General features: G+C 41.0%; 1 protein-coding gene across 2 annotated transcripts in view; it reads left to right on the plus strand.

Moving 5' to 3' along the window:
• The window catches only part of LOC115166219 (zinc finger protein 41), a 35665-nt gene that overhangs the window by 21094 nt on the left and 2468 nt on the right, over positions 1–12103 (plus strand). The window contains exons 1-3 of one of the 2 annotated variants that reach the window (XM_029720034.1): positions 1575–1615; positions 9799–10324; positions 10440–10972. In XM_029720034.1, the coding sequence (XP_029575894.1) occupies positions 10285–10324; positions 10440–10795 (396 nt within the window). In that variant the 5' untranslated portion in view covers positions 1575–1615; positions 9799–10284 and the 3' untranslated portion in view covers positions 10796–10972. Of the gene's footprint in view, positions 1616–9798; positions 10325–10439; positions 10973–12103 lie in introns of those variants that run through there. The other variant, XM_029720033.1, reaches the window with a different exon arrangement.

The following is a 12103-nucleotide window of genomic DNA, read 5'->3' on the forward strand; positions in this document are numbered from 1 at the left end:
TATTTTTTATGTAATCCTTTGAGATAGGAAATCATGTTTTTTTTTTAATGAAGTTGAACATGTGATCTTTATGACAGTATGTTAATACTAGGTGAAGTGATGTACTCTATTCGTAGAAAGACTCAATCAACCACGGTTTGTATACCCTTCCACCTGGCCGGCGCTTTTTTTGCGTTTCTGGGCGCGTCTCCGATCGGAAACAAGGAACTTTCAAAAATGATTTGACTAGAACACGGAAGTCGGTTTGAAGACGACTCTAGCACAGAGTTTCTAAACCCAGAGGCGCAACCATAGAAATAATAATTCATTCTTTTTTGTATGGGCGCAACATCGCGAGACTTCCGGGAACGTTTGCGAAAAAAACCAAACAGACCATGCCATGGGTGGGGGTTGAGAAATCAATGAGCGAAGTGAAAATTCTTCCTTAGTTGTTTGGTAGTTGAACATGTTATTACTCCAAACTCGTGAAGGTGACAGACACGTTTTTATTTTCGTAAAAAAACACTTTTTTGATTTGACGGCCTGCACATGCGCAGTTCGGCGCGAGACGACCATTTGACCCGATGACTCTAGTTTGGAGTTTGACCTCCGTTCTACCAGCAAGAATAAGGCTGTGACTTCGGTATTTTCCTTCAAAATAATGTCCCGCAATGAAGATCGTGAAAAATAATACAAATGGTCGAAATTCATAACATTTTATAAGGAAATGTTAGCAGACTTAGAATTTTGTTTAACAATATTAAAAAAGGAATAAAGTTAGTCGCCTTTATAGCACAAGTAATATTATAGCATTGACATTATTGTTAACAGCATTAAAAGTAATGATTACTAGTTATCATGTACAACAATAATACGAATAACAAAACATTACACCCAGAGGAGCGTCACAGCTCATTTATGCGGTTCCTGAAAAGTGGCCAATCAGCTTAAATCCAATAGTTTTTTTCACACTGGAAATACATATTGCACAGTACTGTAAATTGTGTCGCAGTAAAAGGGGGGGTCCAGTCTACTCAGGAGCACTTCTGGTTTCCAAATCTACAAAGTTTACATTCAGAGGAGCGTCGCTGCTCATTTGCAGATAATTTTGTACGGTGCAATAAATAATAGTACTTAACAAAACATTGTTGACCATTCAGGTGTAAATATTTTTTGACAGAAAAAAATGGCAATATCTTTTAAAAATATTTGTAATTATTATTTGTATGATAACTAGTATGAAATATGTCGATAATTGTGTACATTTTCCATAATTTTCACCATAATTATACATTTACAAAATGTACAGAATGGGATTATTATTCTGAAGGATTTCAAAAATCGTGACCCGGAAGTACTTAGTTATTCTTGCCCGCTTCACCTTCGGTTTGATTTTGCATACCTTGTTAGGAGTAAAGAAATAGCAAGTGGCTCAACTGAAGAGGCTACACAGCTCTCATTCGACTGAAAATGTCTAAACTAGATTTTTTGCGTGTGTTTTTAAATGAGCGATTAACTGCGGCTGCGGCGGAGATTTTTGGGGCCGTTGAGAAAACGGTAGTGGAGTACCAGGAGGAGAATCATCGGCTTCGTGGACTGCTGCGGATTACACCGGAGATAAAACTATGCAAACCAGGTTCGTATGTAGATATACTGATAGTTACCTATAGTTCTACTAAATTCGCATACTGTTTAGGCAAATAGAGATCACAATTCCCCCCCCCAAATGGACATTGTTTTTAGCTAGTTAATGTTCACCATTTGTTTTTCTTTATACAACGATGGATCTGATTCTGAATGCTGATAGCTTAAAACCACATTCCAATCAAAATGTATTAGTCACATGCGCCGAATACAACAGGTGTTGAGATCCTAACCAAAAATGCAGTTTAAAAAAATACAGATAAGAATAAGAAATAAAATTAACAAGTAATTTAAAGAGCAGCAGTAAAATAACAATAGTGAGACTATATACAAGGGGGTACTGGTCCAGAGTCAATGTGCGGGGGCACCGGTTAGTTGAGGTAATATGTACATGTAGGTAGAGTTATTAAAGTGACTATGCATAGATGATGATAACAGAGAGTAGCAGCAGTGTAAAAGTGGGGGGCAATGCAAATAGTCTGGGTAGCCATTTGATTAGGTGTTCAGGAGTCTTATGGCGTGGGGTACCACTTGCCGTGCGGTAGCAGAGAGAAAAGTCTATGACTAGGGTGGCTGGAGTCTAACAATTTTTAGGGTCTTCCTCTGACAACGCCTGGTATAGAGGTCCTGGATGGCAGGAATCTTGGCCCCAGTGATGTACTGGGTTGTTTGCACTACCCTCTATAGTGCCTTGCGGTCAGAGGCCGAGCAGTTGCCATACCAGGCTGTGATGCAACCAGTCAGGATGCTCTCGATGGTGTAGCTGTAGAACCCTTTGAGGATCTGAGGACTCATGCCAAATCTTTTCAGTCTCCTGAGGGGGAATAGGTTTTGTCGTGCCATCTTCACGACTGTCTTGGTGTGCTTGGACCATGTTAGTTTGTTGGTGATGTGGACACCAAGGAACTTGAAGCTCTCAACCTAGCGGTGTACAGCTGGTGTCTATTGCACAAGTTACCATCCAGCTAAATCTGACATTAAAATGCCTATTTACTCTGGTCCATTTGACTGCGTAATCCACTGTCTCATCAGCCCAGCCAGGCAATTTATAAACTTGATCTCCATCATAAAAGCATCTAGACATCATCTCACATTTCCTTCAGACTAACATTTCGTTTTCAACAGTGGAGATTTGTATAAACCTTGCTGTCTGTCTCTCCGACATTTGCAACATTGTTTCAATATTCAGATTTGATCTCCAGCTGCCCCATAGTAATGGTGTCGGGATGAGACAGGCAGGCAGCTTTTCTCAGCCCGTCGAAATCATGAATCAGTATAATTTCATGGATATATACAAAGAACAATCAATAGAAAACAGGTAAAACAAAACAAAGTGCAGATAGTTTGCTGTCTTTCCAGCTTCAGTTTGAAGTGATTGTGTTAGTTGTGTTGTTGGCTAGCTCCTCTGAAAAACAGTGTCCTGACGAGAAAGCATATTTTCAATGCCAGGCGAAATCGCACTTCATTAGCTCATTGTGTCGAAATAAAAGTCACTAGAAAACATCTTAACCAAATGCAGCTGCTGTTGTTATTCTGGCTGCATGGTTTGATGTGACTGTATGTTAGCCCTAGTTGGCTAGCTAGCAAGCAAGGGATAAGAACGTTGCCAGCCAGTATGGCAATGGAACACTTACAATGGACGACTGGGTCGCGTCTCTGGCAACTGATAGAATGACCAGCCTGCTTGTGTAGCAACCCTAGATTTGTGTCCGGACTACAGTTGCAAAGGGTCAGAAACTTTCCGGAAAATTTCCATGGGAAGTTAAGCCCGGGAATTTTGCGTCAATTCATTAAAAACGTTAGCTTATAACAGTGAACCTTTTTTGTGGAATACACATAAGGCAATTCTAGGTCTTGTGGCATATTTTGGTTAAACTATCCCCAATTCAATGGAATTGCAAGCCTCTGCATGCACAGTGCATTCTTCCATAACATGCACAGCTGATTCTCAAGATCTTGCACACTAATGAGATGCTATTGAGCCCACACTACGACACTATCTGACCCAAGGACTACATGCTTTCTGGTAAGTTGAGATACTGGGTGGGGTGAATATATTTGATATGACATACATCATTTTTTGTTAACTAGTAAATGGTAGCCTACAGCAAAGTGTGTTTAAATAATTTCTAACTTGTTAACGATTTCTGCTAGTTGATTTTTGCTACCATGTGGGTTTTAGCTTGCTTGAGCCTGCTAACTGAGGAGTGTTAATTCACCTGTTTCCATACATGTTTTATTTAAAACATTTATCTTACAAAGGAGTTGTTTAATCTAACTGCTTAACTATTTATCTGTACATGGAATTGTATGGTTTTCTTTTACACATTTTTGTCTAATCTTTACAGGAGAATACCACGGGCACTATCTGATGTGTGGAGACATTTCACTGCAGCTAATGTAGAAGGAAAAGCTGTGTACATTTTCAAATACTGTGCCAAATCATATGTGAAGAATGACAAAGATGCAGAATCTTCTGGCCAAGTGCATAAAGTTCCCTCAGCGCTCACAACAAGAAACCTCTGACAAAAGTCCCTCTACTTCTATTCGAGGTGAAAATGATGAATCAAACACCTTATCGATAGCAACAGCTCATGGTCCTCCTGGAATCAGATTTTTTGACTCAATGGAAGAAAGCTGATGAATGTCTTGCTCGAGTTGTGTATGCAACTGGTTCACCTTTGATGCTCACAGGCAATGCGTATTGGAAGAGATTTCTGAATGTTTTTCGCCCAGCATACGCCCAGCCCCGTCAAGAGGATCCTCCTGGATGATGTATTTTGGGAGAGAGTGGTAAGCAGCCTGAAACTCCTGAAACCTATAGCAGTAGCCATTGCACTGATTGAGGGAGACCACGCCATCCTGTCTGATGTTCAGACTCTGTTTGCAGATGTAATAGAAGAAATCCATACTGCCCTGCCCACTTCACTGTTGCTACAAGCAGAGGAAACTGCAGTTCTGAAATGCATCAAAAAGCGTGAAGACTTCTGCCTGAAGCCCATACACACCGCAGCGTACATGTTGGACCCCAAGTATCCTGGCAAGAGCATCCTGTCTGGTGCAGAGATCAACAAGGCCTATGGTGTCATCACTACCGTGTCTCGCCACCTTGGCCTGGATGAGGGCAAGGTTCTTGGCAGTCTGGCGAAGTACACTTCCAAGCAAGGGCTTTGGGATGGAGATGCAGTCGTGCCAACATATCTCATCAGCCACCTGGTGGAAGGGACTTTGTGGATCTGAAGCTCTTTCCCCTGTTGCCTTCATCATCCTCCAATTCCCTCTAACATCAGCTGTCTCAGAGCGCAACTGGTCCTTGTTTGTGAACACACACCAAAGCACGCAACAGGCTGACTAATTGAAGGGTTGAAAAATTGGTGGCCATCCGGGCAAATTTGAGGCTTTTTGAACCTGACAACGAGCCATCCTCAACAAGGTTGGAAAGGGACAGTGAAGATGAGGCCTCAGAGTCTGATGTTCAAAAGGTGGACATTGAGGAGGTCCAGGGAGAAGACATGGAAGCCTGAGAGGAAGACAACCAAAGCTTTAGTTTCTACACTATCAATTTAGATGTTTGTTGAAAATGTTTTTGGGAGATGTGATGGATCATTCAATGTTCCCTTTTGTTGTTCAGTGAAATCATCCCATGTGAAGAGTCAATTCATTTAATTAAAGTAAAATTTGAAACGAAATAGTCATTTTTATTTCTATTGGAAGGATTTAATCATTTGCAATTATGTCTAAGAAACATAAACCTTTTACCGTCTCCATATGGTAAATATATCCAATGCAAAAAACATTTACATTTAAGTGGTATTATATACATTTGCATATATTCCCGTTAATTCCCAAGGAAAGTTTTTACCTCTGAATATTCCCCAAAATGTGCAACCCTAGTCGGGACTATATATATTTTTTGTGAAAATGTCAATCGTTATTTGAATATGTTGGTAATGCCCGAGAAGCCAGTATTTGGGGGATATATTGGCACGATTTGCCAACACCCGTGCCAGTATATCCTCCAAACACCGGCTTCTTGGGCGTTATCACTTAAATATGCAATTTTTCATGTGTGCCATTGCAAACTGTCATAAACAAATCTCACAAGTATCTGACACCGCAAGCTCCCAGCTACTATCTAATCAACACAACATTGAACATTGACATTATCCCACCCCTGGTTAGCCACTATTGGCTTAGAAACAAAAACCTATCTGCCAATTCATTTCCAGCAATATTGCCCCTGTCTGTCTGTGGTGCGCATTTGTCTATCAATCCGTGTGTAGCCAGTTGATATAAGCATCTTGTGGGTTGACAGAAATACCTTCCCCAAAACCTTCTCAATTAAATGTTAACTGCAAAGTAGGCTTACCTGTATATCATTTGCATCTATTATTTGTTATTTGCAAACTTTTCCATGAAGTGAGCAGCAGCAGTACAGAACCATAGCTAGACCTGCCCGTTCCTTTCTCGCCAGATGCACAATTAAAGGGGAATTACACTCAATAATCAATTTGTTCTTCCAAACCTAAAAAAAAAATATTCTAATGTGATTTAACCATTGACATGGGTTCAGAACATCTAATATTGTTGTTTCTCTATGAACAATTGTAATTTTGAGAGTAGTTTGAATATGGAAACATATTTGATGGAAAAGAGATGTTGTATGTTTCTGGACGATGCACCATGCTGCCTTGTTGACAACATGACCAAGCGGTGCAGATTACTGTTCATTTGAGAAGGGCGCTCCTCCCTCACCGCTTTTGCCGGTTCATGTCACCGGGGTCATAGACGGGTGCCCTGTGGCTCAGCTTAGTCGAACCCGCCAAATGACAAGAGGCTGCCATGTGGGGAATCGTAGGTGGCTTGTTTCAGCTCGTTTATTTTGTTCTTGATACCATGTCTTGTTTTGACTGATATGTCAAATTTGCTAGCTAGCTAACCAGCATCTGTAACGATGTGTTTGAGAGACAAGTGCTCATTGTGCAAAATTAGTTAAATGGTGTCAACAATCAAAGCCAACCCTGTCGGTTTTGTTGCTAAACAACCAACCTGTCTATACACCAATTCAGCTGTGAATGTGTAGCCTACAAGATTAAATGAACAACTGAAGCAAAAAGCGAATCATATGTGTATATTTAAAATAGGAATATAGTTTGTCATAAAAAGCATTTATATATGGCATGTCAATGTATACAGTCTACCTATAAGTATTCAACCCAAATTGGATTTCAAAGATTATTTTTTTTGTCACTGATCTACACAAAATACTCCACAATGTCAAAGTGAAAATAATTCTATAAATGTTTAAAAAAATGTAAGAAAAAAATATATTATAAAAAAAGAAAAAGTTCACAATCACATAAGTAGCAATAATAGATGTTAACATGATTTTTAAATGACTACCCCATCTCTGTACCCCACACATACAATTATCTGTAAGGTCCCTCAGTCATGTAGTGGATTTCAAGCACAGGTTAAATCAAAGACCAGGGAGCTTTTCCATACCTTGCAAAGAAGGGCACCGATTTAGTATATTGGTAAACATGTAAAACGCGGACACTGAGTATTCCTTTGAGCATGATGAAGATATTAATAATTGTACATTTATTTAACCTTTATTTTATTAGGGAATCATACTGAGACCAATGTCTCTTTTTTTATAGATGAATTACAGAAATTACACACGTCAAAATATAAATACAAAATTCAAGCAGAAAGAAAAACACGGTCAAAAAAACTAACCCATACATCAGTAATAAGGTCCTCCATCAGCTTTCTAAATTGACCTAGAGGCACCAGAACATCACATTTAAGAACGTTTTGAAGATTGTTTCACAAATAAGCGGATTTACCTAAATCAGTAGAGACCGAAGGGAATTTCAAGACTTAGCCATCCCTGAGACCCAGGGTGTGGTAACTCGTATGTCTAAAGTGTAGTTATGATGTTGGGTGCAGTGGGCCTTTTTGTAAAAGGGTTGAAATGAAAACATAGCCATGTATCAATCTACGTGACATCAAAGAGGGCCAACCAAATTTCTGGTAGAGAATGCAGTGAGACCGTTGCCCGTATTAAAAGTTCAGTGCGCTATGATAAATGGCATCTAACGGCTTTAATGAAGCGGCAGCTGCGCTCGTATAGATGATGTCACCATAGTCTAGGGCCGGTAGGAACGTCGACTGAATAATCTGCTTCCTCCTATTTAGCGAGAGGCGGGTCCTATTTCTATAAAATAAGTCAATTTTTATACTCGTGTTCTTAACTAACGCATCAATATGCTTTTTTAAAAGACAGCTTTTCTTATATCCAGATTCCCAGGTATTGGTAAACAGGAACACGATCAATATGGGCACCATCCAAAGTACATATGCTTAAATTCTTAGTTATTTTTAGGCTTATAAAATGTGGCTTTGGATGGTGTATCAATACACACAGTCACTACAAAAAAAACAGGTATCCTTGCCAGAGAGGAAGGAAACCAGGAATTTCAGCGTGAGGTCAATGGTGACTTTAAAACAGAGTTGAATGGCTGTGGTAGAACTGAGGATGGATCAACAACATTGTAGTTACTCCACAATACTAACCTAATTGACAGAGTGAAAAGGAAGCCTGTACAGAATACAAAGATTCCAAAACACGCATCCTGTTTGTAACAAGGCACTAAAGTAATACTGCAAAAAATGTGGCAAAGGAATTCACTTTTTGTCCTGAATACAAAGTGTTTTGTTTGGTGCAAATCCAACACAACACATCACTGAGTACCACTCTCCATATTTTCAAGCACAGTGGTGGCTGCGTCATGTTATGGGCATGGGCATTTCCATGTAAAAGGACCCATGAGCACCAACATGTTTAAGTTCATAAGAGCATGTCAAATGAAATCAAATGAAGTCTATATTTTCTTTTAGAAATTTAAGACATTTTTCAATCATTTTCCAATTGAATTGGCTACAATGAGAAATCATAGTCACAAACTAGAATTGGGTCACCTGCTACTATCCTCCCTTCCACTGGCATACTGTTATGTTCAGCTCAACTGTTTTCTTTCTCTTTCTGACATCTGGTGGTCAAAACAAGACTGTGAAAACAGTCTGGAGAACCCCTCACACTCCCTCTATTTTCTCTCTCTCTCCAGTAGGGATGGGTACGGAAACACCGTATTAAACGGGCCCCGGGGCTAAATTATGAAAGACCGTAGTATTGATAAGCTCTTACGTTATCGGTTCTGCTTTCGGTACTGGAGAATTTAAGAAAATACATTTCCTATTTATTATTTCTACATAAACGTTATCTTGCACATTTTATCTCACCAACCGTTTCTAATTTGCAATAAGATGAAGACATTCGTCTATGATGCATTTTTGCAATCCAGAAGAGAGATCTCTCTCACGCGGAGCCTGTCTCTCACACGCTACAGAACACACACACACACACACACAAGACCCTGCTCTTAATTAGGACGATGGCGGAGAGAACTAAATGTTCAAAGTGTGGTTACACATCACCAGAGTCAATGCTGACAATGTCTGTTGCCACAAATGCAACAAGACTTGCTCGTGTTTCCGCCCTTACAAGCAAATCTGTCCAAACATCTACGGAAAGTGCATCATGTGCAGAGAAATGCACACTTTGACTGCCTAGCTCGTAGTTCATCTCTCGCTGCCCGATCTCTGTTTAGGTATGTATGCTAGCAGCCTAGAGCCCACACACGGAGTTAACTAGATTATGCGAAAATGGGTTCATGATCAAAAGTAACCATTAGCCAGCTGATTATTTAGCTATGTTCATAAATTCAATCACCCATTTAAAGATGTTGCAACTTTTTTATTAAAGTTGCAGCTACAATGAACCAACCCACTCCTCCCTCTAATACTGCTGGTCCAAGCCAAAGACAAGCCCAAAGCCCCTTCACGCTGGCAGCTAGTGGGAGGATGACTGAGGAGAGGGTGAATGAGTGCCACCTAGCAGTGACCAAGTTCATAGTGAAAGGCTTACACCCCTTTGCAACAGTGGAGTCCAAGGGCTTTAGGTAACAGTCTGTCAGTACATAGAGTTGTATTCATGTTTAGGGAACCGTAGTATAAAAGGGTTGTATGTTAGTCCCATCACTCCACAATACACAATAATTAAATAATGATAGTTTTCATGTGTTGAATTCTCATTTTGTTTTACTGTAGGGAGATGAGCAAGGTACTCAACTCCAAATATACCCCTCCCTCCAGGAGTTACCTCGGTGACACATTCATTCCTACCTGGTATGGTGTAGAAAAGTGATCACTGAGCTGAAGGACGTGGCAAAGCTGGCCATCACATCAGATGGGTGGACCAGCCTCTGTCAGGACCACTACCTCACTGTTACAGTGCACTACACAAGCCAGGGCAGTGTAAAAACAGAAGGTCCTCCACCAGGGCGGTGTACAAATCGCAAACTGGCGAAGTAGTGGCAGAGGAGGTCTCCGACATTCTGGAAGAGTTTGAGATAGAGCCGAGCAAGATTGTAGCCGGGACTGTTGATAATTCTGGCAATATGGATGTTGCCATCAAGACGCTACACATCCTAAAAATAGGATGCTTTGTGCGCACATTGAATCTGGCTGTGCAGAAAATCTACTAAATGGGCAGCCTGAAGCAGAGCAGTGGTCGTGTGGTTCAAGAGATCCTCGATGTCCAAAACAGTCTTGAGGGAAAAGCAGCAGCTCCTTGGTAAGAAGCCAGTTCAATCTATTAAAGTATTATTTTGACATTTCCACATTTAACAATTTAATTCAATATTCAAGTGTGCGGTAAAAGAAGTGTAAGTTGTTTTTAATTGTTTCAGGCCTTCCGCAACACTCACTCATCCTTGATGTAGAGACCAGATGGAACTCGCTCTATCTAATGATAGAGAGATTCATGGAGCAGTATCCAGCGATCCAAGCAGCAGCCCTGGACCCACGGCTGCGAAAAGCAATGACCAAGGACAGCCTGGACCGTCTGAAGGACGAGGACTTCCATAAGGCTGGGGAGTTTGCCCAGCTCATGAGAATCCTCTATACATCCTCACTGTGTGTGTCATGTGACAAGAATGCCACCTGTGGACAGATCAAACCCATCCTCCAAAAACTGGAAGTGCACTTCACTGTGAAGCATGAAGATACAATGTTTGTGGCAACCATCAAAGAGAAGGTGTGGTAGAACCTCTCCGAGCGCCATCAGGATGAGGCCACATCAATGGACCCCAGATGTAAAGGGAGGCCGGTGAGTGACACCACCTGGGACAGGCTGAGGAAGGCAACTGTTGAGGCCAATGTGACAGGAGCAACACCAGGGCTGTCAGAGGAGTCGGAACAGACAGACACGGTGCACCAGCAACAGGAGTAGGAGAGGAAATGGAGTAGACAGTCCCTCCATTGTACAAAACAAGGAGTGCCTTGGAGGAGCTGTTCTCAGAGGAGGACAGGGAGTTGATGTTGATGATCCAACAGGACACCTCGTCCCTCACCCTCAGCGAGCGTGTTGACCTAGAGGTCGAGCTCTACAAAGGCCTGCCTCCCATTCCCATGGCTGAAGATCCTGTGATGTGGTGGTTGGAGAAGAGAGCTACTCTGCCCCTCCTCACAAGCATTGCAACAAGCTACCTCTGTGCTCAAGCCTCCTCCACCCCTAGCGAGAGGGTATTTTCTACTGCAGGGAACACAATAAGCTAGGAGATGCCCCGACTTCTGCCAGAGAAGGCAAATATGTTGATCTTTCTCCAGAAGAACTGCTAAGAACTGTTAGTCCTTCTGCAGCCTACCTGCATGCCCCACCTGTGTTGTTCTATACCACTATCTTTTCTTCTACAGGAAAATATTGTTTATTTCATTTGTTTTACATTACCATCATCACTACATTAGTCTATAATAGTGATTTGTTATTAAAAAATATTGCTTTTTCTTTTGCTGAAAGTAATTTTTTATTTTATTTATTTGACATTGCTTTATTTTCTGAAATGTTAATTCTGTTCTTAATTTGTTTCGTGTTTTTTTTCTGGTAAAAAAATCAGAATAGCGTTAAAGTACTGGATCGATAAGCAGTATCGGTAAGAGTAGTAATACCGTTGAAATCTTAACGATACCCATCCCTACTCTCCAGTTAATGACCCCCCCTCCTGGATCTATCTGACACCTACCACCTACCCCCTTTCCATTTACTGTAGCAAGCATCCTCACCCAATGAGCACCGACCGATACCGGACGTCCATGGACGGACCAAATCTAAGCCAATCATAGACGTCTATGTTTCACAAGTTTGGATAGCACAGTACAGTACTGTAGAGTATAATGTACTGAATGTAGCTACTTTACTGACCTGTACTCTACTGTGCTGTACTGTGATGTCCAAACTTGTGAAACATATACATTTATGATTGGTCCTTACCAACCAAATTTGTGTTTGCTTGGAGGCGGAGGGTATTGCATATTTCTACCTTTTGTGTGCCTATTCAGGATACATCACCATGAC

Source organism: Salmo trutta, chromosome 28, assembly GCF_901001165.1.
Source record: "Salmo trutta chromosome 28, fSalTru1.1, whole genome shotgun sequence".
In the NCBI taxonomy this organism is placed as follows: Eukaryota; Metazoa; Chordata; class Actinopteri; order Salmoniformes; family Salmonidae; genus Salmo; species Salmo trutta.